The following is a 27,319-nucleotide window of genomic DNA, read 5'->3' as shown; positions in this document are numbered from 1 at the left end:
ATTTGAAATTTGAAATTTTTAAAATTTAAAAATTGTTCAAAATTCAAAATTGTTTTGGAAATCCAGAAGTTGTTCAAATTTAGGAAAAAATTAAAACTAAAATTTGTGCAATTTTTAAAATTGTTCAAATTTCAAAATGATTTTTTCATTTTGAACATTTTCCAAATTTAATTTTCTTCAAAAAGTATATTTAAACATAAAACTAGAACGATAAAAAGAAACACAAAAAAAAAGAAAACACAAGAGAAAAATGGAAAATAGAAAAGAAAACCCGAAAAACCAACAAAAAACAGAAAAAGACGGAAAACCAACAACAAACAGAAAAACCTATATATGCGATATATGGCCCAGTCCCATGCCCCGCAGAGGGTCGGTGTATAGGGTTTGTTGTACGCGCCGACTTAGTCGTGTATAGTATTTGCCCGTGTCTAGTGATGTGAAAATAAAAAAAGAAGAAAAGGATGTCCAAGAATGGGCTGGCCAATACAGTTAAGGCTTCAGACCGAGGTCGCCAAAAAGTACACCTGTTGCGTCTGAAATTAGTAACTGGGCCAGGCCGGTTGCCCCCAGAGCCTGCAGCAGGTTGCCTGAGAAAACAAGAGCGGCTGACCTATGACTGCAGCCCAGCCCAGCCCGGATGCAGCGAGGATGGATAACAAAAGGGGATAAGCCGAGCCGAGCAGCTCCCACGGTGACCCCCGCACTTTCTCTCCCTCGCCGGAGCATCACCCCGAGAGCCTCCCAAAATGGCCACCACCGCCACAGCCATGGCCATGGCCACAACCTCCCCCGCGGCCCCCGTTGTCCCCGCACTCTTCTCCTCCCTTCCACAGCGCATCCGCATCCGCCTCTGCCCCAAACCCTTCCTCTCCTCCACCTCCCGCCGCCTTGTGCTTCCTGTCCCCAAGTCCTCATCTTGGGACGGCTCCGCCTCCGAGCAAGAAGACGTGGAAGGGGACGCGGAGGATTCCTCGGAAGCCGCCTCCGGGGATGAGGTGGAGGGGGACGAGGACGACGAGAAGCCGCAGCCGGAGGCGGTGTCATCCTCAGGGTTCCAGTTCGCGGCACCACCGGAGGGCTACATTGAGCCGGCTCCGTTCGACGAGCTTCCCCCCGAATCACCGGAGGACGTGGCGGCGGCCTACGAGGCTATGTACGGGCCGGCATTCAGCGGCGAGTCGCTGATGGGGAACAATGTGTTCGAGGTGCAGGTCGTGGACCCGGTCGACATGGACCGGGACCAGCGCCCCAACGACGACTTCAGCGAGCGCGTCGTGCAGGTCAGCAGAGTCACCAAGGTCGTCAAGGGTGGGAGGCAGCTCTCTTACCGCGCCCTTGTCATTGTCGGGGACATGAAGGGGCACGTTGGTGTCGGCGTCGGCAAGGCCAAGGAAGTCTCAGAGGCCATCACAAAGGCTGCTATGAATGGCCGCCGCAATCTCGTTACGGTGCCACTAACCAAGTACTGCACATTCCCGCACAGGTCAGTCACATAGCTACACTACTTGAGCTTTGTTCTTCAATTACATGCCAGGTGGATGTGCTAATATGCTCCACCAATTTTCTTTTGTTATAAGTAGCCGGGTGTAAATCTTGGACAGTCCAGCAATCTAAAACTAACCAGCATGGGCATTTTTCTTCTATATGTAGAGCTAATGGTGATTCATTGAGTTACTGTCATTTGCTCAAACTAGCGCGCAATTGCTTATGTGCAATGCACATGTTGGCAAGTGTTAATTAAGCCGTGCATGCATCTGATATATGTTGCAATGAAAGCATTCAGCCTGCGACTAAACCTTATATTCAAATAAGAGCTATTAGCGGAGTCAAACTTCAGGCATAACCATTGGATTGGAATTATGAAATTAGCATAAATATTTTTGATGGTTGAGATGGAGAGTATCCCACTCAACTCGTATCTTTATATTGGTATAGATTTTATGGATGAGCTTAATAATGATTATTATCTTGCTGTTAAACAAGAATCTGAAAGCACAGAATAATGAAAGCCAAACTCAACCTCGAATTAATTACTGATTTTATGTTTGTGTTCTCAATGTTCTTGTTTGGATGAGCCAGCCAATTTTAGTCCTTCGCTATAGCTTACTTCAGTTGCTCTGGTCTATCATGAATTGCGTTGTTACCGAGGATTATTCCTAGCTGGTGTTAAATATTGACACAGTAAAATATAGCTTCCTTTTATGAGTCATCATTGAAACCATGTTAGAAAAAAATACTGTTTATCTTCCATCTGTCATTGAATGAGTTAGAATTTTTTTTACAATAATTTTGAAAACTCAAATATTGAATATGAACTCAATTTTAGTTAGTTAGTCTTAACTTGCTTTGCTACATGTGTTTTGAATTGGCTGAGCCAGTAGTAAACCTTCAGGATTGCTTATTTGAAATTTCTGTCTCTATCATAAATTGTGGTGTCATTTCGTACTCTGTGATGCTGGAGTAATTTTATTTTCTCAAAAATGCTTTCTATGATTACCCCAATAAACAGCCCATCTATAGTTTTTCTTTTCTCTACTAGTTTCCTCACATGTGATGACATTGTTGCACTCATCAAATAACATTTGTTAGGATCATATCCAGCATCCTGAACATACACCAGAATGTGTTTCAAATTGATAATACTGTAAGCACATGTCAAATAATTCTTATTTGATTGCTGCTTAACATGAATTGTGCTCCATTGAGTATTATGAACGTTTTCTCCTCTTCCTATCGAACAACTCGCTCTATTTAGGTTACATGTTTTTTGCAAATCTTAGAATCATTTCCTCTTTGTTTATTCCTGTGCCACAAACAGAGCTGAGGCCAACTATGGAGCAGCGACTGTCCTGCTGCGGCCTGCTTGCCCTGGATCTGGTGTCACTGCAGGTGGAGCAGTGAGGGTTGTGCTGGAGATGGCTGGAGTTGAAAATGCTCTGGGGAAGCAGTTGCGAAGCAAGAACCTCCTCAACAACGCAAGAGCTACCGTGAAGGCGACCCAGATGATGAGACAGTTCTCAGACGTTGCTGCAGAGCGCGGCCTGCCAATGGAGGAGCTGTGGAAATGATCAGACAAACGAGGCTTCAGCTGCCTCACGGAATACTTTTCTTTCTTCTGCTGTATTTGTTGAGTTCGTTTTCAGTTGTATCTATCTATCGGGACAACCCTTCTTCAAGATTTTCTTCTCTAATCTACTCTGGAAATCGCAGAAAGTTAAGCTGGTCTACCAATATATGTAGCTTCCTTCTATTTGTACATCACTGGAGCAAATCAACAAAATTGTTACAATTGGCTTCTGAGTAAAATGTGTTATAAGAGTGTGCCCCTGATTTTTCCAAAACGTGCAGCCGTGCTTCTTAGCATTAAATTTTTTCTTATTTGCCGTTTTTATGATTTTGGTTTCAGAAGTCTCCAAAGCTAAGAGAGCCGGAGTCGTAAGCCGCCACATTACCCCATCCAGTCATGACTCATCCTGTCCATGTTCAGGAGCAGTACAGTGGGGTATTATGACAGGGATAGTTTGACTTGAACATCCACCAAATTGCCAATGTATCCCCCTCCTCGCTAGTCTGTAGTCAGTACCCGGTCATCCCTTCACGCGCCATGGCAGCTTCGGTCGCCAGAAACGCTAAGGAGTACCCCGGGAAACTGACGCTCTACGTCTTCGTCACCTGCGCCGTTGCTGCCACCGGCGGCCTGATCGTCGGCTATGACATCGGCATCTCCGGTAACTCCAGTTTCATCGCTTTCCATTCAGTGAGATGTCACTTGTCAGTTTGCATTAGTGTGTCATGGCAAAAAAAGAATCAGAGAGAAGAGCATGATGTGCACGATATACTTAGTAAAGTTATGAGATGTTAATCTCTGCTTTTTCCAAACGGGTGAATCTCTGTTTTGCACTAACGTAAGCATAGTCTCTCTCGAATACACTAACGCAACTGTCCATGGAAATCAAACAGGTGGTGTGACATCCATGGACACGTTCTTGGAGAAATTCTTCCCTTCGGTGTACCACAAGGAGCAGATGGCGCATGGCAGCAGCAGCAGCCAGTACTGCAAGTTCGACAGCCAGCTGCTGACTGCGTTCACTTCGTCGCTGTACCTCGCCGCCCTCGTCGCCTCTTTCTTCGTCGCTTCCGTCGCTCGCTCCTTCGGCCGGAAATGGTGCATGTTCGCCGGTGGGGTGTCGTTCCTCGCCGGCGCGGCCCTCAATGCCGCCGCGCAGAACGTCGCCATGCTCATCGTTGGTCGCATTCTCCTGGGAGTCGGCGTCGGCTTCGCCGGATTGGTAGGTTCAGAACAGAATTCTCCGTCCGTTATGGCTGCGTTTGCAATCGAATAATGAGGTCTCTGTGTTGCATGTCCGTTGCAGTCCATTCCAATTTATCTGTCGGAGATGGCACCTCCCCGCCTCCGGGGCACGCTGAACATCGGGCTGCAGCTAATGATCACCGTCGGCATCTTCTCTGCCAATCTGGTCAACTACGGCGCCGCCAAGATCAGAGGCGGCTGGGGCTGGCGTGTGAGCCTCGGCCTCGCCGCCGTCCCGGCCGGCATCATCACCGTTGGCTCGCTGTTCCTTCCCGACACGCCCAACTCGCTCATCAGCCGTGGTCACCACGAGCAGGCGCAAAGAGTCCTCCGTCGCATCCGCGGCACGACTATGTAGCCCGGATACGGCGATACGGATACGGATACGGATACGGCGATACCGCGATACGGCAATTTTCCGAAAACACGGATACGGGGATACGTTTATATATGTATAATAAACATTAATATATATATATATATATTGCTAATTGTATTCTCGAAAAAAAATATTGCTAATTTTCGCGCAGCTCTATTCTCCAAGGCTTCCAAGATCATCTAGCATATAGCTCTCGTTCATCTAGTCGGCTTCATTCTCCAAGGTTTGAAGATCATCTATCAGTGCATCTAGCTCTTTTTCATCTAGTGAGAGCACAACTTCTTGAAGAAAATCTGCACCACCACCAAACATATCATGGGTGTCTCCTCCGATGTCCCAAAATCGTGTTGGGCCACTTTGGATCATCATTTTGAGGAATCACACGGACAGCATCTAACATCTGGACTCCGGATTCGAGTTGGCCATTGCTAAATGCTAAACTACAAGAAACGGAAGTAGCTATGTAAGGCACGGACAGCTATGCTAGGATGCATATTCAAATTTCAGAAGAATCAGAGAACAGAGAAGTGGAGATGGGATCACGGAGAGGAGGCTAAACGTACCTTACCTGCGTATTCCAGCGGCAGGCGGCGGAGGGGGATGCTCCACGGCTGGATCCCTTCTCCGGTGAGGCAACGCAGGCCGCCGGCGATCAGTTTGTGTGCCCCCCGTGACTCGGTGAGGCGGCGGCGGCAGAGACCCTAGGTCTGGAGATGATACGATCAGGAGGTGAAAGGACGAGCGAGCGAAGGGCTGCCGTGATGTCGCTTTATGCGTTGACTCGTCCACGATAGGGTATTTTCGTATCCGTAACGTATCCCAGTGTATCCCTCACGTATCCGATTTATTTTATTAATTTTTTTAACGAAAAATTGGCTGATACGGCTGGGATACGTATCCGGCGCCGTATCCGCGTATCCCCGTATCCGATCGTATCCGACCCCTGATACGTCAGTTTTGGGCCGTATCCGTGCAACGTAGCGGCACGAGCGACGTCGCCGACGAGTACGGCGACCTCGCAGCGGCCACGGAGGTGTCTGACACCGTCAAACGGCCGTGGCGCGACATCTTGGAGCGCAGGTACCGCCCGCAGCTCACCATGGCCGTCCTCATCCCCTTCTTCCAGCAGCTGACCGGCATCAACGTCATCATGTTCTACGCGCCCGTGCTGTTCAAGACCATCGGGCTAGGAGGGGACGCGGCGCTCATGACCGCCGTCATCACGGGGCTGGTCAACATCGTCGCGACGTTCGTGTCCATCGCCACGGTGGACAGGCTCGGCCGGCGCAAGCTCTTCCTCCAGGGCGGAGCCCAGATGTTTGTGTGTCAGGTAGTTCACAATCACATAAACTTACACGCCTCTCTGACTATTAACAAACGTTCACAAGATTCTGTGACTGTCACAGGTCATCATCGGAGCGCTGATTGGCGTGATGTTCCATAGGAACGGCGGCGGAGGCGTTCCGACGACATTTGCCGCATCCATACTTGTGTTCATCTGCGTCTACGTCGCCGGCTTCGCCTGGTCGTGGGGGCCGCTCGGCATACTCGTGCCCAGCGAGATCTTCCCTCTGGAGATCCGGCCGGCGGGGCAGGGCATCAACGTGGCGGTGAACATGCTCTGCACCTTCGCCGTCGCGCAGGCCTTCCTTCCGATGCTCTGCCACATGAGGTCCGGCCTTTTCTACTTCTTCGGTGGATGGGTGCTCCTGATGACGGCGTTTGTCGTGCTTTTCCTACCGGAGACCAAGAACGTGCCAATTGAGAAAATGGCCGTGGTGTGGACGACGCACTGGTTCTGGGGCAGCTTCGTCGCTGACCCGGATAGCCATGTCCAAGTTGGACACCACGAAGTAGACGTTGCCACTGGCAAGCTCAATCAAACGATTGTCTAATAGTATATGGATTGTAGTTAACCCGATCCATGTTTCTACGAATGCCCAAGTAATTTTTTTTTTTTGACAATCACTACCACATATATTCATAGTAGTAAATAGTACATGGTAGAGCCCTTCAAAGATTACAAAATAAAGTCTAAAAGATAGTAACAAATCTTCGAGGTCTTCAATTTCTTTCCTCTTCCAGAACACAATCTTGTACTCTTCTGAAAACAGCCAAAAATAGATAACGAACCATAGACCTGTAGATACCGACGAAAGTTCTCCCATAATTTTTTGAGCCGCAATGCCAAAGCTGCGTGCACGCACGCAACCATTAAAGCAATCATACAACATCGGCAAGAGTACCAACACCAGTATATCAGGGAATAATAACCAACTAGCTTTGTCGTCGTCGATGGAGAGCCGAAAGTACGAATCACCATTGTCGAGGATGTAGCAGCCGGGACAAAAACTGCGAGGATAATCCTCCTCGCGGCAACAACGACAAAAGATCCCAAATCGATCTGGCGAAGCTAGATCCGAAGACTCATACCTATAAAATTGTGATTGTTCAACACCACCATTGACGCCGGGAAGAAGATCTCGTCGCCGAACGAAAGACCGAAGATCACTTATTGCAGACGATGCCATCTCCATTGAGGGGAAACCAACAAGAAGGCGGCTACCAAAATCCTAACATAATCTAATGAAAAGAATACTTTTATTCGAAACTCCACGCATAGATCGGGTTCCTCACTCCTCCTGACGCCGGCGAAGCCGACCGGAGGAGGGGGAACCAATCTATGGAGGAGGATGAACTGGAGGCGGCTAGGGTTAGGGCGGCGGCTGAGAGGAAAAGAATCTTTTTTCTACGAATGCCCAAGTAAATTATACGAGTATCAGTATTTCTTTATTGAAAAAATCTATTTTGTATCATACAGTTATCTCAATATGGAGGAAAACCGGTTTCCCACAGATTCCCTGAAGCAAACAAAATATCACATTTTTCCTCAAAGGTTTTGCTAATTCTCAATCAACTGAGAATTAGCTTCGTTCTCGGTTGACTTCTAAATTAAAGGATTGCGTTGTGATTCGTATAAGGTTTGTTTTCTCGGTAGACAAAGAATATGAGTGGATATTGGTATTTCTGGTATTTTGGAAATACCGGCCGTACCGACCGAGATTTCCAAGCTAGTTTACTATTTCATCCAAAACTTATCAAAAAAAAAAAGGGAAAATTATTTGAATACCGGAAATTTTTGTGTGGTATTATTATTCTCGGTACCGGTTTCCGCTGAGATATCGGAAATTCCGGCTGAGAAAAGAAAACTGGCTAAGTTGCAATCGATATTTTTTCAGTTACACATGAGGTTGCAAGTGAGATATAGGAGTAACTACTTGCAAAAGGATAACATCACTTAACTGATCAGTTGACTGAGAATTAGTCACACCTTTTTTTGCTTTTTTTCCCAAAAGACTGCTATGTAGCGACGGTGTCATGCGAATCACATAAGGTTGCAAGTGAGATATAACTACTTGCACAAAAATAAAATCACTTCAATGTAAATTAATTAGGTAATTGAGAATTAGTCACACCCTTTTTTCTAGAGGACTATACTATCTAGCGACCGTGCCCAGCGTATCCCTAAGGGCACCTCCAACCGGGCGACCCAAACGGACGCGCTGGGCCGTCCGTTTTGGGCCGTTTGCGTGGCCGAGGGGACGCGCGGACGGAGCCCCGCGTCCGCGCGTCCGTTTGGGTTGCACGCTGCGCCCAACGCAGCGGCCACCCATTTGGCCATTTGGCCTATTTCTTTGGGAAATAGGCCATCTGCACAGATCCTTATAAACAATGTCTAACAAACATAGAATAATATCTCATAAACATAGAATAATATATAACAAACATAAAATAATATCAAATAGCATAAAATATTATCAAATGTACCATGATAAATCAAATAAAATGTGCCATAGTTTGAGAAAAATATAAAAATTACAATTGAGATTGTCTAACTCAATTTCAAAGCTCGCCACACCTAGAGCAAAGCGAGACAACAACGATAAACATATGTGCAAACATCGGATGAATAAGTTGAGGTTAAGAATCATACCAAGTCCTTCACACCCATGCCACTAACGGGGATCCGCTTCGCGTGATCATACGCCGCCTGGAACTTGTTGCATTCCGTTTGAATTGCTCCCCACCTCTTTTTTAGCGATATTTCGCTGCGGTCGCTCTCAAATGGCTCCTGTCCATATTTGCGATGTTCATGGAAGTATTCATAGATCCGGCACCAGAATGCGGTCCCCTTCTGCTCGGCACCTGTCAACGCATCTTGCCCGATGTCAACCATCCTTGGACGAGCACCTTGTCCTCCTTCTCCGTGTAGTTGGCGGTTCGTTTGCTTACCCGGCGAGCTCTAGCTTGTGCAGCTGCGGCTTGTGTGAGGCCCTCACCGAATAACGGCTCCTCCTCGATGTTTATGCTGCCGGGACAGGCAGTTGTGCCCTCCTGTGTGTCAATGGGAGGTGGCTGGGGAGCCTGCTGTGTCGAAGGATATGGCGGTGGTCGTCGGTATTGTCCGCGCGAAAGACGGAGGGGCCCGCACGGTGGATGGTGACTGCGCGCGCGCGGCCGACAAATCGTCGAACAGGTTGCGTGCACCGGCCATCGCAGCTGCTCCCGTGTTCTTGGGGCCTTTGGAGTTCGCCGGCGCACGGTTCAGGTCAATGGACGAAGGTGACGGCCCCGTCATGGACTCGCCCACCTCCGGTGACCCATCCCGTGACTGGTACGCGTGCCGCCCTGAATGTGCCCCCATTTCGTGCCCAAACGGGGCAGTCGGTGGGGCAGTTGACCTTGGAGGAAGGGGCCGGGTCACGGACGAGGCCGAGCTCCCCCCGAGGCCGCGCCGGTGCCGGGGATGATCATGTGGCCGGCCGAGCGCCGCGTGGCCGTAAGAGAGCATGGCCTGCGCCTCGCTGCTCTTGAAGGAGAGTGTTCTTCGCCGCCGTTTGGAGTTCGAGGAGCTGCTCCGCTGCCCGCGGCTCGCTCCTCCGCGGCGGCGGCCTCCTTCTTCCGTTGATCGAACGCCCTGCGCCGGTCCCCCGCTTCTTGCTCTCCATCGCCCTCTCGCTCCGCGGTGAGCTCGGGCTTCGCCTTCTTCGTCGGCGGCCCGGGCTCCGGGACCACCGGAGCGTCCGGTTCAGAGCCGCCTCCACGGCAGGAGCGGCAACGGCCGCGAGCGAGTGCCTCCTCTCCGATGGTGGCGGTGGTGGCGGTGGCGGCGGCAGTCGCTTCGTCGGCCATCTCTAGGTTTTGGGAGTACAGTGGAGTGTTTCTGTTTTGGGAGGCAGACAGGCGGGCCATGGGCGGACAAGGGGAGGACGCGAGCGACCAGCCTTTCGCGTCCGCGGCCACGCAAACTCGTCCAAGATTTGGGCCGGGTTTGGGTCATCCCGGACGCCGCGGCCATCCGTTTTAGGGATGGGTCCGCGCGGCGGCCGGGTTTTTGTCCGGCTGGACCCATCCGGACGCGCGGGCGCGGGATGGGTCGCCCGGTTGGAGATGCCCTAAAACGGATGCCCGCGGCGTCCGGAGACGCAAACCCGGCCCAAATCTTGGCCGGGTTTGCGTGGCCGCGGACGCGAAAGGCCGGTCGCTCGCGTCCGCCCCTTATCCGCCCCTGGCCCGCGTGTCATAGGCATAAAAAATTATTTTCATTAAAGAGATTCATTACATTTTTTTGGTAGGTACTACTTCTATCCTAAATACGTACGGGGCCGGCGGCTCGCCGGCGACACCTCGCCGGCTCACCGTCGGGGCCGTGGATTTCACTCGACGCGGGCGGCCTGTACGTGTGAGGATTCCACTCCAGCTTACGGGCTGGGTGGCGCGTCGGCGGCGGCGCGAGCGTCGGCGGAGGCGCGGGCTTCGGCAGCTTGGACGGAGGCCATCATCCTCCTCCTTTCCGTTCGCGCACCTCGGGCGCGCTCGCGCTCCGCCTCCTGCGGCGGAATCATCCGCTTCCCGCATAGCTCCACCTCCCCGCAGAGCGGCGCGTTCCACGGCGGTGCGCGCCTCCGGACGGACGCGGGCGGGGGCCCGGGCCTCGTGGTTCTCCTCGCCGCCGGCGCATGCGCTCTTGCCGGCCGCGCTCCGCCGACTCCAGCATCCTCCCGGCGCGCGCCGCTCGGGCGACGGCATCCGGATGAGGTGACGGGCTGCTCGCATAGCGAGCAACTCGTTCTTCCGGCCGAGGAGGTCGCCTAGCGGCGGCGGCCGGCCCGCCGCATGCCCTCGTGCTCCTTCGTCACGCGCGTGAGGTCGGCGAGACGCTCCTCGATGGCGGCGTTGATGTTCGCCGGCCGCGAGGTCCTCCCCGGCGACGGGCTCCTCCGCGGCGGCCGCCCCTCCTCCGCGGCCTCGTACCAGCCCGTCCGCGGTCTCGTGCCAGCCCTCCGCGGCCGCCTCCCCCATCTCCGCGTCACCGGCCTTCTTTGCCGCCGCCTCGGCAGCCGACGCGGAGCGCCTCGTCGTCGGCGACCCACCACGAGTCCGCGCGCTCCTCCTCCTCCGTCCGCGGGAACCCGGCCCGGCGGCGAGGAGAGCTTGGCCCATGTGGCCTGCGAGGGTGCGCGGCATGGCGCCGGAGAAGGTGGAGGTGGAGAGAACGGTGATGCGGTCCGCGTGAGACCGCCGCCGTCTTTATAGCCGGCGGTCTGGCGGGAAACTTGGGCGCGAGCTCGCGCCAATGGCGTTTTCACGCGCGGGAACCTTGGTGCGCGCGGGATCTTTCCCGCGCGTTCCACCGCCCACCATGGCTGTCCCGTCGAGGCATGCCATGGCGCAGCGCCGCGCAACGAAGACGAACCACGTGGCGTCTCCTTGGGTCGCCGCGTTGGGCGCCGCGTGCGACCCAAACGGACACGCGGACGCGGGGCGCTGGCCGCGCGTCCAGGCGGCCACGCAAACGGCCAAAACGGACTGCCCAGCGCGTCCGTTTGGATCGCCCGGTTGGAGATGCCCTAACTCCCAGGGTTGGCAGCGCCTGTGGGCGTTCGGCATGTCACTATCGCGGGCCCTACGTGTGGATCGTTGCGTTCGTGCTTGCGCTCCAGACGTGGCGCTCGTTGGGCGCGCATCGCGTGGGGGTTTTTTTTTGTTGGGCTACCTGTCAGCCTAATTCTTAGGTCGGTTTGATTGTGTCGTTGACCATCGGGCTGGCTGATTGAACTATTATTCACCTCGTGGTTTCGATTGTGGGGTGGAGGCGTCGACTGTGGCGGCGGTTTCCCTTCAGCCTTGCGCTGATTTCTCGCTGTTCGGCCGCCTGCCTCTCTGTTGCTCGGTCGTTCTCGCTGTGCCTCGCCGGTGGCATGCCCGCCGCGGCTGTCTGGGCTGGCCGGGGTCTCCCTGTTCCCACCTCTGGTTCGTTCCCCTGTCTTTTATTTTTGCATCTTTCTTCAATGTGGAGGAGGGTTGCAGTGTCGCGGGTCACCGGCTGCTGTCGCTCTGTGCTTGCTTCGTTTTTAGTTTTCTGTAGTGTGCGCCGGATCGCCGGGAGATGGGGTCAACAGCACGGCGGTTCAGCAATACTGCACCAACAGCCTCGATCTGGTTAAGGGCGAGCCTCCAGCAGCGATTAGCGGTGGCGACCCGACGAGCATGTCCAGGCCCAGCCCCCAAACCGAAGACAGTAGGCAGCTAACCACTAGCAGCAGCGAGCCGGCGACCCAGCCCATAGGGAAGGAGCATGGCACACCGACTCCTCTAATTTTGCTGCGACTGTAACTTACTTTCATCCAATTTCAATTCACGTATCATCTCAAAACTCAAATTCTCAGTAGAGAATTCTGAAGAAATACATGTATGGAGATGGCATTGAAGATTTCAAAGCATATTCGATCGGAAAGCTGATTTTCTAGCATGCAACTCCATGCCAGATGGTCAAATCGAACCCATGTACGGTTTATTTTGCTTGAGAGATATATTCAGGCCTATAGAAGGCTTTGCTCTAGCTTGGCCCGACCAATTTTTTGTTTGAAGCTCCACAATTGGTGTGCTCTGTTGAGGATTTGGGGGTGTTTGGTGGCACGTTCCACTGTGGATTGTGGAGGAGCACACTGGCCGCCATGGCTATTTGTGGCTTGGCATGGAGAGATTTTGGCGGTCGGCTGTGTCAGTTGTGGTTTTTTCGTTGGCGATTTTCTGGTGTCTCACATTGTCGGTCATCTATGCGGCGTGTTCATCGAGTGCGGGTGGGTTCCTGGGTGGCTCATGCCTGGTTTGGGAATTGGGAGGGGTTTGCGTGCATTACTCTCTGCATTTTTGTTTATGATTAGGATTGGGGATAGTGCATTTTTATTGGCTGTTGATTGTTGTTCTGATTTACCTACTTCAGTGCGGGGAATGCCTGGACATCTGCATGTATGTGTAACAACACACCCAGCCGTTTAATCTCAGGATTGTATATGAGAGAGGCATGCACGTTTAATCTCACATGTTACGTTTAATCTCACGATTGTGTATGAGAAAGCCACGCTATGTTCTAAAGTTGCTTGTGATCTATTGCATGATAGATAGAACATTGGATTAGTTTGCTCTGGTGGGATATCAGGAAGCCATGAGGGAATTATTGATTTAATCATTCAAGAGTATTTCCAGCTTTGGGATACTTTCTAGGGTTTTAATTGCGCATATAAACACGCCTAGAGCCTATATGTTTGTTTAAAATGCTGGTGTTTCCCTCATAAGAATTTTGCTGTACTGAAATTGACGTGATTATGTCTATTTCTGTAGGCATTGAACGATCCAGAGTACTGACATAGTAAAGGCGAATCTTGCCTACATGATCATGACTACGATTTGATCTTCAGTTCTGAAGTCCAGTTTATTCTTGAAAGTTAAAGGATCTCCATGTAAGTGGAATTGTACTTTTACCGCTTTACTAAGTTAGATGATGCTTATCTCATCATGTTGTGTGATGCACAGAAAACAAGTCAATTGCATGATACGTTAGTTGCATATCTTGCTTGGCTCTACATGTTTTCATTTTTTTTCTGTAAGCTCTTTGTTTGTGACATGTCCTTAAATAAAATCCGAAAATGATCATATTACCATTTGATCTCATATTTGCACCGTGAGAATCTGAGAAAAACTAAGTATCATGTATGCACTGCTGATCCCCCTCCTCCACTTTATTGCCTCCCCTGGCCGGCCATTTGCGCGGAGAGATAGGAAGGAAAGCAATCAGAGTAGGACCGTTCCTTTCATGTATATTTGTATCCCCACTTTGTCAGGAGTGTTAATTAATTGGCAGCTTTATCAAGATAATAATAATCATAATTTCAGAACCATGAGTGGTCTGTGATATTTCCAAACAGAGTGAAATCAAAATGTTGAAATTATTCTTTATTTTGGTCCACGGGGTTAGCTTCATGTGAAAGTGCAGAGTTAGAAAGCATTATTTGTTTATTGATACCACATCGCTGCGGATATGCCTTAAAAGGTAACCTAACTTGGCATTGTTATTTATGCATTTAGAAATACAAGTTGAGTGTCCCGTAGATACAGTAAAGATGGATAACAGTTGAGTGTCCAATAGTTCTAACGCTTGATTGACAGACTCATGGAATCGAGTAAGTGATAATGCATTTGATTTTCCTTTTCAATTTTTTTTGAGATTACTGCCGTTCTAATGCACATATGTCATCAAAGGAAGGATTCATGTTTTTAAAAAAGATGCAGTTCCATATGTTATTTTGATATCTATGTATTTATGAATTATTTTTGTAAACATTTAGTAAACATATTATAATACACATGTGGTTGCTTATATTCAAGCCTCAGTTCCAAAATATGTGCTTGCTTATGTTCTGAGTGTTGATTAGGGGTGTGTGTGTGGCAAGGGTTGATTCTGAAGCTGCAACAATTAGTAACCAATCTTTATCTGCAGACCCTGTTTGGTAGAGTCATTTTTTAGCTAATTTTCTTACTGCCTCCAATTGTAAGAGCAACATGATCACAATTTTTTTTACATCTATTCGGCAAATAGATAGACCGGATTAGCTTGTGCATTGGAAAAAAATAGAGGATTCCTTGCTTCATATACTTGGGCTTTTGGTCCAGTGGTAGTTCTCTTAGTCCGTAAAGAAAAGATCCTTTGTCATAGCTATCGTACAGATTTCGGTGTATGCTTTCATGTATTCCTACAAAGAAAGGACCATGAAGGTGTAGGTATATTTCCATTTATTTTTTTAATGCTGCAAATATATAGTTCCAATTTCTATTGATTGTCTCAAAATGTTGCTAATATTTCACGAGTTATAGGTGAAGACTATCTGGTGCCCAGTCATTCATTTTTATTGAGTGCATTGACAATTGTACATGTACTGATGTACATGTATATAGACATTCTGTTCAGATGCATCCATGCTAGGGTGATACAACATTTTTGAAAAATAATAATTATGATGTCATGTCTTGCTAGATGCTTGATGTCTGTCTTTGATCTGAAACTTTTTGTGTTTGGATGCTCATCCCATTTAGCAGAATAAGTAGATAAAGATATTAGATGTCTTCTTTAGTTGAGTCACACGTATTTTTCAATTGTGTTACATTTTTTCCTGTTTTTGCAATGTTACAAGAGATTTTGAGGTTGTTAAGACTTGCCTGGTGCTAATGGGAAGATGGGCCGCTCGCTGGACAGTCTCCAACACAGGCCCTACATATGTCGAAACCTGTCCAGACCCGTCGCACAACATTTGAACGACATTTGTGGAAAACGGCGCAGCAAGGCGCGCTGGGTCCATCTAGTCTGTCTTATGTGTGCTTGATGACCCAATCACCCAATAGGCTGACGACTACAACCCCACCCATCCGCGCGTAGAGCACGACAATGTTCGCTATAGTCACCCTCTCCAGTAAAAGCTCCTGAGGGCCTATATACTGCATAAAATATAATATAAGTGGCGAGAGTACATATTACAAGAGGGACCTCATGAAAGAAAACAACTACAAAATAGTCCAACTTTAACAAGAACAAGGTAGAAGATCGAGAAAACACAATCAGGTCCTCCTACTCTATCTTCGGCCTTCTTTCCCAGATACGGGACAAGAACACTTGGCTCCCAGAAGAAGATGGGCGTTACCGCGAGTCCTTCGAAGGGCCTCCTCTTGGAAGTTGAACAAACACCAGACAACTTTTGTCAGCGTGAAGAGAGGTCGCCATATGGCTATCAGAGCCGGCGGCCGTACTTGGGCCACTAAGGTTGTTCACCATCTTGTAGTATCACCATCTCCCCTCCACCTAGGTACGTCCAACAAACGTCCTCTCCTTGTCACGACCACAACAACACAAAGGAAGGAGCTGCCTAGCATAACCGACAAAACCTAGGCTACCATCCCCCATATGTGAGGGTTCATCGAGCTTATTGATCAAGTCCCTGGCATCCCAGGTCCACATCACCTCTGGCTCCGGCCAGTAGAGCACCATGAGGAAGAGGAGGAAGACCAGACGACCTTGGGTGCCACTCGGAAGCGGCAAAGCTTGAATTGTGAATGGATTATCGCTAGACTCCATACATGACACAAAACCTAGACCTGTGTACTACTACTTTTCATGGGTAGGTCCCTCAACCATCTTGACGCCGACAAACACCGTTGGAGAGAGGGGAGAGACCTAGCGGCCCAAATCTAAGGGAAGGAGATGAGAAGTTCGGGAGGGACTGGGAGAGAATACAAGGGTTCTTGCTACTATTTTTTAGACTCTTTGCTACAGTCTTGCGATAGTGTTACCACCATCCTCTCTTTTGTCACGTCACCAATATGTCTAATTGGCATTGCATGAGGATGCATGTTAATACCTAATGTACTCACACTATAGTTACTCTTAGGACATCTCCAACGGGTCGACCCAAATAGAATGAGGTTGTCCGAATGTGCCTGCACGGAAGGGGCGTGGCCCAGCGGTGCTACCCATAAGGATCGAGCACCACGGACCAGTCCGTGAAGCCTCATTTCCAACCCAAATTTGTGTTGGGAATGCAGTCATGCGGACAACACCAGTATCCGTGAGCGTCCCATCTTGTCCTCCTTGGGCTCTCCCGCCAGTGGCACGCAAACCACTCCCTCTCCCTTTCTCTTCACTCCCATACGAATTTCATCGACGCGGCTGCCAACCCCTAGCCAGTGATGGAGGACGTCGCCGCCCCCACCACCATCTGCCCCCAAGGCCAAGGCCTAGCCAAAGAAAGAGCTGATGCTAGTGGTGCATGCTCTTGAGACAAAGAAAAGCAAGGCTGCCCAACACGTTAGCACCAAGGCACTATAATCAAAGCCAACACCATCGTTGAAGCCAAGAAAGAGGCCAAGCTCATCCAGGCCCTTCAGGGCAAGGCCAACACCGACGTCCTCGCCTCACCGTAGTCCAAGCCATTATCATGATCAATAAAGAGGCTCTCATCATCGCCGTGGGCCAGGACGTAGGCGGCGGTGTCTCTTTGACCAGCGTGGTCTCACATATCTTTCTTTCTTTGTGTACTCCACATGACACTCGTGTCATTTTGCACTTTGGTTCGGTACTATGGCGTGTGAACTATGTAATGACTTAATTAGTGGTAATTTATTAGCTATTAAATTCATTTTTGTGCTATTTATTAACAGCTGCTATATTACTCTTGTCCCAAAGAAAGATGATGCAAGTACAGTTCATGATTATAGGCCTATCTCTCTGCTTAATTGTACCCTAAAGCTTATCACCAAGCTGCTTGCTAATAGATTGCAAATGGTGATTATGGAACTCATCCATGAAAATCAGTATGGGTTCATTAAAAGCAAGACTATTCAAGACTGCTTGGCATGGTCCTATGAATATATTCATCTTTGTCATAAAAGTAAGAAGGAAACTGTACTTCTCAAACTGGATTTTGAGAAGGACTTTGATAAGCTGGATCACTCCTTTATTCTTGAGGTGCTTGAAAAAAGAGTTTTGGACAGAAATGGTGCTCATGGGTCAAGCAAATATTGGCCTCTGCAACCTCTTCAGTGATGTTAAATGGAGTACCTGGTTCTTTGTTCAAGTGTAGGAGAGGGGATAGACAGGGGGTCCTCTCTCTCCCTTACTTTTTGTCCTTGCAGCCGATACTCTGCAAACTATGGTTAATCATGCAATGAGGGAAAACTATCTTCACAGGCCTTTGGCTCTTCAGTGTTCTTCTTCTTTCCCCATTGTACAATATGCAGATGATACCCTGGTTGTAATGCAAGCAGATATACTTCAGTTGAACTTCTTAAAGGATTTACTTCAGAGGTTTGGAGAGGCTACTGGTCTGCGAGTTAATTATGAGAAATCCAATCTGATACCCATTAATATCCCTGATGATAGAGTGAGCCTTTATACCTCTGCTCTTAACTGTCAGCTTGGAAACCTTCCATTTATATATCTTGGATTGCCTCTTAGTATCTCCAAGCCGCCAAAGGAGTACTTTCTGCCACTGATACAGTGTGTCCAAAGAAGATTGCCCTCTTGTGCCATGTATCTTAATTATGGAAGCAAATTAAGGCTGCTAAACTCAGTTCTGTCCTCCTTACCGATATTTTCTATGAGTACACTTAAACTGTATCAGTGGGTTTTAGATGAATGTGACAAATACAGACGACACTGTCTCTGGAGGAATAAAGATCTTAACAGTAAGACTCCTCCCCTAGCCTCTTGGGATTTGGTTTGTCGTCCCAAATCACAAGGTGGTCTGTGTGTGCTCAAGCTGTCAGTTCAGAATAATTGTCTATTAATGAAGTATATCCATAAGTTCTATAACAAAGACAATATTCCCTGGATTCATTTGGTATGGGAGTCTTACTATCATCACACCTTGCCACCTCTCATACACAGAGATATTTCCTTCTGGTGGAGGGATTGTCTGAAAAATCTTGATCTTTACAAGGCAAAAGCATCCTGTACTTTGCACAGTGGAGAGACTGTTCTCCTTTGGACAGATTTATGGAGTACAGAAGTTCTATCTACCAAGTGGCCTTATCTTTTCACTTTTGCCAGAGACATCACAATCTCTGTCAAGAATGTGTTGCTTACTGAGGAGATTTCATCTCTCTTCCATCTACCCTTGTCTATTTAAGCTATGGATGAATACCATCAGTTTCTAGCCCTCATACAAGACACCCAAGTCTCACAGGAGAAGGATAAATGGACGGTAATTGTTGCTGCTCCAGGATATGCAGTTTCCTCCATGTATAAGGATTTGATGAATCAAGGACCTGTGTTACCTATCTTATCCTGGCTCTGGAAAAGCTGCTGCCAGGAGAAGCATAAAGTATTTTTTTGGCTACTATTTCATAATCGTCTGAATACCAGGGCTATGTTACAACGAAAGAGGTTCTTCCTGCCTGACTACACTTGTGTTATGTGTGGTGGTACTGATTTAGAAACAAGGGACCACTTGTTCTTCACCTGCCCCTTTGCAGTTAATTGCTGGCAATACTTACGCCCTGGATGGGTGCCTCCTCTTTCTAATGGATAGCCAGTTCTTCAGGAGGTGATCCAGAGCTTAAAATTCAAGATTCAGAAGCCATTCTTCATGGAGATTATCATGCTGATCTCTTGGTCTCTTTGGATGATTAGAAATGACTTTATATTCAAAGGAATCACTCCCAGTCTCTATCGCTGCAAATACAAATTCAAGGAGGAGTTGAATCTTCTGGTCCATAAAGCTAAGAGGAAATCCTATATTGGCCTTAAGGTAACGAATTTCTTGTAATTTCCCTGTATCATAGTGTAGCTCTTCTTAGCTTAGTTTTTGCTTCTTTTTTAGTGCTACCCTCCAGCACTCTGTATTTACATTATACCAAAAAATAATAAAAAAAATATATGCAGTGAGGAAACTCACTGTACAGCTTCAAAAAAAATTTGGGTGAAATGGGAGAAAAAGGAGGGATAATGGCCAAGGTGGAGGTAGACCAACAAGAATCAACTCGGTAGCAAATCTTGAGAAATTCGTTGATCATATCCTATGTCGTGACTCAATTATGACGCGTTGTATGTACTGTCCACTCTAAATCACGAGGAACATGAGTAGACCACAATACTGACGGTGACGCAAGCGGATACCACATGACATATCGACGATTGCAAATGGCAGGCGCGGTACGATGTGAACCCAACTCAATAAACACACGACCTGATCCAGCTTCCAACATAGGCTCGTGATCCAACGGCCAGGTGCGCGTCTGCTGGGCCAAAAGAGGGCTTTGGAGTGCGACCCAGCCAGAGCCAGGTGCCACAAGTCGCCGCCACAACCTGAACCGCGGCAACACGGCCTCGTTGAACTACCTACGCCTATAACCACAACGACCCTGCGCGTACCATCAAAAGCAGTAAAGCACCATTAGTTCAGCTTCAGCCAGCCACACAGCCACTACAGAGAGCGCAGCCCCATTAGTTCAGCTTCAGCCAGACACACCACACACGGCATGATTCGAGGACATTCCCGTCTTCTGCCTCTGGCCATCCTCCTTCTACTCCCATGGCAGGCCGTCTCCAGCGACACGGTCACGCCGGCGACGCCGCTCGCCGGGAACCGTACACTAGTGTCGTCCGGCGGGACGTTTGCGCTCGGGTTCTTCACCCCGGACCCTGGCACGGGCAGGACGTACCTCGGCATCTGGTACAACAACATCCCGGCGCGGACCGTCGTGTGGGTGGCGAACCGTGGTGCACCGGTCGTCGGCTCGGCGGCGACGCTCAAGATCGACGGCAACGGGAGTCTCGCCGTCGTGAACGAGCAAGGCAGCGTCGCGTGGGCGTCGCCGGTGACGACGGACGTCGTCGCGCGCAGCCCCACGGCCCAGCTCCTCGACAGCGGCAACCTCGTGCTACGTTTCGCCGGCGGCGGCGGCGGCGTGGCGTGGCAGAGCTTCGACTACCCGACCGACACGCTGCTCCCGGGGATGAAGCTGGGCGTCGACCTCCGCACGGGCCTCGACCGGTACATGAGCTCGTGGCGCGGCGCCGACGACCCGTCCCGCGGGGAGTTCTCGTTCCGGCTCGACCCGCGCGGCTCGCCCGAGCTGTTCCTCTACCGGTGGTCGGGCCGGACGTACGGCAGCGGGCCGTGGAACGGGTACCAGTTCTCCGGCGTGCCCAACCTCAGGTCCAACGGCCTCCTCACCTTCCGCTTCGCGTCCACGCCGGAGGAGGCCTACTACCGGTACGAGGTCGACGGCGGCAGCGACGTCCTCACGCGGTTCGTGCTCAACTGCTCCGGCCAGATCCAGCGGCTCGTGTGGATCGACATGACGCGCTCCTGGAGCGTCTTCTGGTCCTACCCCATGGACGAGTGCGACGGCTACCGCGCATGCGGGCCGTACGGCGTCTGCAGCGTCGCGCGCTCTCCCATGTGCGACTGCGCGGCGGGGTTCCAGCCGAGGTTCCCCAAGGAGTGGGAGCTTCGGGACGGCTCCGGCGGCTGCGCGAGGCGCACGGAGATCAACTGCACCGGCGGCGACGGGTTCGACACGCTGAGGAACATGAAGCTGCCGGAGTCGGCCAACGCCACGGTCGACGGGACACTGACCCTCGAGGAGTGCCGGGTGAGCTGCCTGAAAAACTGCGCGTGCCGTGCTTACGCCAGTGCCAATGTCAGCAGCCCGGCCGGCAAGGGGTGCTTCATGTGGACCGGCGACCTGCTTGACATGCGGCAGTTCGAAAATGGAGGCCAGGATCTCTTCGTCCGGCTCGCTGCATCAGACCTGCGTAAGCTCTTCTTCCTGCTTTGCGTTTTTTCAGATATATCTATTTAAGCAGATGAGCAGTTTGATAAAAAAAAAATCCTCATTTTGAAATGCTGCAACTTCTTGTGAGTTTTCCTTCTCGTCCTTTTGCTGCCTCTATTCTTTTTGCTCGGACGTCATGGTGACGCAAAGCTTTATTTATCTCACTTTTTCAAAAAGTTCCCGCGTAAGACAAGTGCATACGCATAGATACTAAATTCAAAAATGTTAGTGGTGCAACTCTTGTTCAAAGTTTTCTCCTGGTGTTTTCTCACTCGCCAAAGTCAAAGGTCAAAAGTCAAACACCAAACCTATGCGTTAATTTGGTTCTTAAATCACAACTGCCGTTAGGTCCAACGACGTTGATCCCCATTGTTGAAAAAAGCGGCAAACAAACGGAGGTGGCGTTTTGGCTCATAGGAGCAAATGCTCCCATTATACAAAATAATTAAAAAACAATTTTAAAAATGTCAAAAAATTCTGACATAAATTTTTTGGTGTACATCGTGACATTCTATGTTAGTGCACAAGTTTTCATGGAGAAACAACATTTTATGTGGTGTGTACAAAAAAGATAAAAAAATATCCTGTACGTAGTGGTGTTATAGCATCAAAATTTGTTTTTTTTACTGGAGCAACAAATTTTTTTAGTTTTTTTTTGAAAACTTGTGTACGAACATAAAGTGTGAAGATGTACATGAAAAAATTTAGTTTAGAGTTTTTTGACACTTCAAAATGTAGATTCACACAATGGGAGCAAATGCTCCTATGAGCCAAAGTGAATATCCCCAAACAATACCATTGCCTAGCTAGTGAACGTAAGACCAACCCTTTTCTGTACATGTCATGCCAGCTGCTGCAAGAGCTGCTCTATGTTAGCTGGGAAAAATACTATGAAGCTCCTAATCTGCAAGATATCTAACAAGAGAGACCGAGAAGGAAATAAAGAGAGGCAACCTTCTTTTGAATGCCCAACTTGACAATGTTTGAAATTAATTAGGCAGACCGCACTACTCCTAAAGGATCAGTTGGACGTACATCATGATCAAGTACTACTTAATTTCTTTTTGTTCGAAATGGTCCAACAATTAGATGCGACGCTGACAATTGTCTTTTGCACTAACAATCGGTTGCTTCCACTTACATTAAGTTAGGTAATGGATTGGCAAGTTCAGATAGTGATTCCCTTCTGACGAATTTCCATGCCGATCTTTGCAGCCGCCAACATTGCTGTCTCCAAGCAATCGCAGGCTAGGAAGCTCGTCGAAATCATTGTTCCATCCATTGTCGCGCTACTGTTACTTCTAGCCGGACTATTCTTCTGCACCATGAAAGCGAAGAAGTGCAGGACGGTGACTCAGACAGCACTGCACAACGGCCCGGATACTCCGTTCGGACGAAGAAACCAGATAGCTGCTGCATCAACCGATGATACTCAGGACAGCTCCCTGCATCCCCCTGGTCAGGGCAATCACCAGGATTTAGATCTCCCATCGTTTGATGTAGCCACGATCCTAGCTGCTACCGACAGTTTCTCCATCGTTAACAAGATTGGTCAAGGAGGTTTTGGTCCTGTCTACATGGTAATAACATTTTCCCTAGTTTGAGTTTTCTGAAAATTCTAAATAATGATAGTAAGAGCTTCCATCTCATGAGTAATTTTGGGCGATACTTTGCAGGGGAAGCTTGACGGGGGAAAAGACATAGCGGTGAAGAGGCTGTCGCGTAGATCGATGCAAGGGCTTCGAGAATTCAAGAATGAAGTCAAGTTGATCGCGAGACTTCAGCACAGGAATCTCGTCAGGCTTCTTGGTTGCTGCATCGATGGTTCAGAGAGGATGCTAGTGTATGAGTACATGCACAACAGTAGCCTCAACACCTTCCTTTTCAGTAAGTTGTCACCATTTAAACGTCCAACTGTCCATATAAATAGTTCTTTCGGTGATCATCTAAGCCATGGAATTTGACATCTTCCTGCTGTCCAATTTTCGTTGTTCAGATGAAGAAAAGCGATCGCTGTTAAACTGGGAAAAGCGGTTCAGCATCGTCAACGGGATAGCAAGAGGGATACTGTATCTCCATCAGGATTCGGTCCTAAGGATCATCCACAGGGATCTTAAGGCGAGCAACATCCTGCTCGACAAAGACATGAATCCCAAGATCTCAGACTTCGGTGTTGCGCGGATATTCGGAGCTGACCAGACGGCTGCGCACACCAAGAAAATAGTTGGAACATAGTAAGTTCATACCTTTCCACCATGCATCTATCTGAGGTTATGATTTCTTACATGTCCTGGTGATTGCAGTGGATACATGTCTCCTGAATACGCAATGGATGGGGTCTTCTCTATTAAGTCGGACGTCTTCAGCTTCGGTGTCCTGGTGCTGGAGATCGTCAGTGGTAAGAAAAACAGAGGCTTCTACCACACCGAGCTTGACCTAAACCTCCTTAGATATGTAAGTATGATTACCTCTGCAGTCATGTCTCTTCCAAATTTCCTAGTATTTGGCAGCAACATATATAGTGAGCTTTCTTCTTTATTGTCATTTCAGGCATGGAGGATGTGGAAGGAAGGCCGGACCCTAGAATTCCTCGATCAGTCGATCACTGAGACGTCGAACGTGAGGGAAGTGGTGAGATGCATACAGATCGGCCTGCTTTGCGTCCAGGAGCAGCCGAGGCACAGACCAACCATGTCGGCGGTGACCATGATGCTGGGCAGCGAGAATGTGGCGCTACCGGAACCATGTGAGCCGGCGTTCAGCACGGGCAGGAACAACAGCAGCAAGGACAAGGAGGCGAGCCGGTCTAACAGCGCAAGCAGTTGGACCATAACTGTGGTAGAGGGTAGATAGTGATTGCAACTTGCAAGGTGAATATTTTTTGGTTGGGGAATTAGAGCTTAGGGAATAGAAATCGAAGAGGCACGAATCCTTAAATCTGAGGATGGTTGAAAGACATGAGCATTTTGGAGAGACAGGGTGTGGTCTAGCTCCCACCATTCATTGACAATGGAGAGTGGAAATTGGAAGGGAACTGATTTACAGAGAACATGTCACGCCTTCATCACAACATACGGTGTCAAGCTTCCACTTAGTAGGAAACAAAGGAATAGACATATCTCTCATACTCCCCCACGAAATGCCGTATCAAACATAGGACTGGGACTAAAATGACACTTCATTTCTAGATTACCATTTCCTAGACCAATAGTTTGTAACTATTTTTGTAGCACAGAATACAGCATATTTTGCACACTTGTACATTATTGGCTGCATACAGATTTAGTTTCGGAACTTTCTGAAACTTTGAAATGTCGATTTCACAATTTTTCGATACATGTATAGCAAAGTATAATGTTCATCATACTCTTCGAAATGTGCAATCCAACACTATGTCCACCGAAACAGGAATTTGAATTGATTTCTACTCTTGAATTACAAGTGCCAATTACATGTACTACATTCAAACAACATAATTCGATTCGGTTCACATTTCAATACCTAGGCCCATTTGATATTGAACCAATTCAACTCCTTGAGCCCCAATATCTACATCCAACGGGAGCCTAAAAAGATTTTACAAAACTATGGCTAGTACAATATAAATGAGAACAGGATTCGATTACGAGTCGGGAGAGCAGGGATTTGCTATCACGATTTCATGCCAATACAAATAAGAAATAATCTAAGGAAATCTGGAAAAGGTACACAGAACTTACTGCTGTCCATTTGCTGCTTTTCATTCACTGTCACTGGAATGTGGAGACAGAGGTTGCTGAGATTGAGGTTGCAGCTGCTTTTCCTCCAGCATCTTGACCACGGCGTGGGTGACCGCGACGCTGCCACAGGCGGAGACGTTCACGACGCGGCACCGGTCGCCGGTGACGGCGCCGCACCGGCTGACGTCCACGACCCTGCACATCTCGACCTCAACGCTGCCGCACCAGTCGGCGCGCGCCCCCTTGCAGCGCGCGAGGCTCACCTCGCCGAAGCTCTCGACGTCGGTGCGCCTGCAGCGGGTCGCGCGGAGCAGGCCGCCGCCTCTGAGCCGGACCTCCCGGCACCTCTCGAGCGTGACCTTGCCGGCCTGCTCCACATCCACGGACCGGCACCGGGAGACGGACACCGCCCGCGCCCCGTCGACGCGCGTGGCGCCGCACTGGACGAAGGAGGCGGAGTGGACGCCCTCGGCGGCGGCGTCGCCGCACAGGGTGAAGGCGACGGTGCCCCCTCCTCCGCCGCGCACGAGGACGCTGTGGAGGCCGTCGGCGGAGAGGTTGCCGGGGCTGGTGACGGTGACCTTGCCGGGGTTGCCGTGGAGCGTGCCCTCGTGGATGTCCGTCTCGATGCCGTCGAGGACGACGACGAACATGTGGTGGACGGCGACCGTGGAGGAGGATACGCCGGCCTTGGCGTCGACGAGCTCCATTGCGATGTGATGTGGGCTTGCCATTCCCTTTTGGTTGGTTGGGCAGGTAAGCTGTCAAGGAGAGCAGAGCTTTCTGAGGTGGATGGATGCGGTGCTGAAGTCGAAATAAATGGGTTAACGAGTGCAGTTGGTCAGCCACCGATGCATTTACTGCTAGACATGTTGCCCAAGTGCCAACTGCCAAAACCAATATATATTTGGCAAACACTCGTGAAATATTAATTTTACTGCTTTCAAAAGCCTCGTGAAATATTAATTTTATTGTTTTCGAATGCCTGGTGAAAGATTGATGAAAGCTATGTACAGATAGAGCTTGCGTAATGGGGGTGAGAGAGAGAAAAGCTCCAAAGGAGAACCAGGCGATTGACCTGACGATTGTGAAAGTTTCAGATAAGAGAGAGAAACAGTGACCAAAGGTTTTAAAGTTAAACAAAACCGAGTAAACCACACAGCGATGCTAGGGTTTCTAGCTTACAATAATAGCACAAAGAGGAAAGAAAAAAGACATCCAAAAACATGAAAAACATGGCTGCTACCAAGCTTGCGTGACCCAGAGAACCAGGCATATCGTGAGATTCAAAGGCAACTCCCCGGGAAGATATCGACACAAAGGTGTCACCATTGCACGACCCACATAGGGTCTAGATTTTCACCAAGAGACACCAGACACATTGGGGAAGATTTTCATGTATTGAGATTGTTATGATAAGTGTTTTCCTCTCTTTTACAATCAGATTCATTGTAAAATTAGCTTGTTTTCCGGTGGTCAGATTGCTAGAACTTTAAAATATAACTATGTAATACGAGAATTTTGTAAGGGATGACCAAGCTCACGAGAATTTTCGGTACAAAAAGTGTGTTATTTACTGCAACAGACAAGCACATACACCCAATCAGCTAGAAGAAGATTGGGAGCAATGGTGGCAATTACCTCTGAGCCTTCCCCAGCCATGATAACCACAACTCTCTTCATCATCCTCGCGTGTCCCCCGCCTCCACCACCCTTCCCTTCGGACGATGGCCCCCTCACCTCTTCTCCCTCACCATGCCCCATCTGCTCCTTCCTTCACTTCTTCTACTGCTTCTCCTTGCCCTCGCCCCTCGCGAGTTCCCGGAGGTTCGACGACCCCTTCCTCTTCCTTGTCGCCTCCTCCGCCTCCATGCCCTCGTCCGCCGGCCTGTCCCCGCCGCACACCTGAGGCTTGACCGCCGCGGGCCACTACTAGGAAAACCATTATAGGTAGAAATGTATTATGTGGAGCACGTAAAAAATATGCTCCACCAAAATTATTTCTGTGACGCACAAAATAATATGCTCCACGGAAATTTCTAATTTCTGTGGCGCATGTAGGACTGGTGCGCCACAACAACTTTGCCTTTCTGTGGCGCATGTGAACGGATGCGTTACAGAATCTCCATGGGGCCTACGCGGGATCCAGCACTGCACATGGGCGAAGGAAATTCTGTGGCGCATCTACCACATGCGCCACAGAAAGTCAAAATTCTGTGGCGCATAGTTCATCTTTCT

The 27,319-nt window shown here is 49.2% G+C and overlaps 4 protein-coding genes across 4 annotated transcripts; 3 read left to right on the top strand and 1 right to left on the bottom strand.

Moving 5' to 3' along the window:
* The first annotated feature begins 679 nt into the window (after positions 1-679).
* Positions 680-3,297, top strand: LOC124702729 (30S ribosomal protein S5-like). Its single transcript, XM_047234887.1, has 2 exons — positions 680-1,483; positions 2,819-3,297. Exons 1-2 carry the CDS (start codon positions 747-749, stop codon positions 3,066-3,068), a joined length of 987 nt encoding a protein of 328 aa, XP_047090843.1. The 5' UTR covers positions 680-746; the 3' UTR covers positions 3,069-3,297.
* Positions 3,298-3,392: 95 nt separating this feature from the next.
* LOC124695841 (sugar transport protein MST2-like) lies at positions 3,393-6,586 on the top strand. The gene is made up of 5 exons (XM_047228652.1): positions 3,393-3,728; positions 3,961-4,289; positions 4,374-4,666; positions 5,682-6,021; positions 6,098-6,586. The coding sequence occupies exons 1-5, from the start codon at positions 3,605-3,607 to the stop codon at positions 6,584-6,586; spliced, it is 1,575 nt and encodes a 524-aa protein (XP_047084608.1). The 5' UTR covers positions 3,393-3,604.
* A 13,474-nt stretch (positions 6,587-20,060) lies between these two features.
* LOC124695840 (G-type lectin S-receptor-like serine/threonine-protein kinase At4g27290) lies at positions 20,061-24,406 on the top strand. The gene is made up of 5 exons (XM_047228651.1): positions 20,061-21,342; positions 22,578-22,942; positions 23,039-23,249; positions 23,359-23,585; positions 23,913-24,406. The coding sequence occupies exons 1-5, from the start codon at positions 20,061-20,063 to the stop codon at positions 24,213-24,215; spliced, it is 2,388 nt and encodes a 795-aa protein (XP_047084607.1). The 3' UTR covers positions 24,216-24,406.
* Positions 24,407-24,702: 296 nt separating this feature from the next.
* LOC124698690 lies at positions 24,703-25,949 on the bottom strand. Its single transcript, XM_047231155.1, has one exon. It carries the CDS (start codon positions 25,813-25,815, stop codon positions 25,102-25,104), a length of 714 nt encoding a protein of 237 aa, XP_047087111.1. The 5' UTR covers positions 25,816-25,949; the 3' UTR covers positions 24,703-25,101.
* Between the last annotated feature and the right edge of the window lie 1,370 nt (positions 25,950-27,319).

This window comes from Lolium rigidum, chromosome 3 (genome assembly GCF_022539505.1).
Source record: "Lolium rigidum isolate FL_2022 chromosome 3, APGP_CSIRO_Lrig_0.1, whole genome shotgun sequence".
In the NCBI taxonomy this organism is placed as follows: Eukaryota; Viridiplantae; Streptophyta; class Magnoliopsida; order Poales; family Poaceae; genus Lolium; species Lolium rigidum.
The sequence above is the reverse complement of the archived record's forward strand: the minus strand, read 5'-3'. Positions and strand labels throughout refer to the sequence as shown.

Excerpts from the sequence above, each read along its gene's own strand:
- LOC124702729 (XM_047234887.1), top strand. The coding sequence starts at position 747 with ATGGCCACCACCGCCACAGCCATGGCCATGGCCACAACCTCCCCCGCG. Across the intron at positions 1,484-2,818 it reads TACTGCACATTCCCGCACAG|AGCTGAGGCCAACTATGGAG; the intron begins GTCAGTCACATA and ends TGCCACAAACAG.
- LOC124695841 (XM_047228652.1), top strand. The coding sequence starts at position 3,605 with ATGGCAGCTTCGGTCGCCAGAAACGCTAAGGAGTACCCCGGGAAACTG. Across the intron at positions 4,290-4,373 it reads GCGTCGGCTTCGCCGGATTG|TCCATTCCAATTTATCTGTC; the intron begins GTAGGTTCAGAA and ends TGTCCGTTGCAG. Across the intron at positions 4,667-5,681 it reads CGCATCCGCGGCACGACTAT|CGACGTCGCCGACGAGTACG; the intron begins GTAGCCCGGATA and ends TAGCGGCACGAG.
- LOC124695840 (XM_047228651.1), top strand. The coding sequence starts at position 20,061 with ATGATTCGAGGACATTCCCGTCTTCTGCCTCTGGCCATCCTCCTTCTA. Across the intron at positions 21,343-22,577 it reads GCTCGCTGCATCAGACCTGC|CCGCCAACATTGCTGTCTCC; the intron begins GTAAGCTCTTCT and ends CGATCTTTGCAG. Across the intron at positions 23,250-23,358 it reads CCTCAACACCTTCCTTTTCA|ATGAAGAAAAGCGATCGCTG; the intron begins GTAAGTTGTCAC and ends TTCGTTGTTCAG.
- LOC124698690 (XM_047231155.1), bottom strand. The coding sequence starts at position 25,815 with ATGGCAAGCCCACATCACATCGCAATGGAGCTCGTCGACGCCAAGGCC.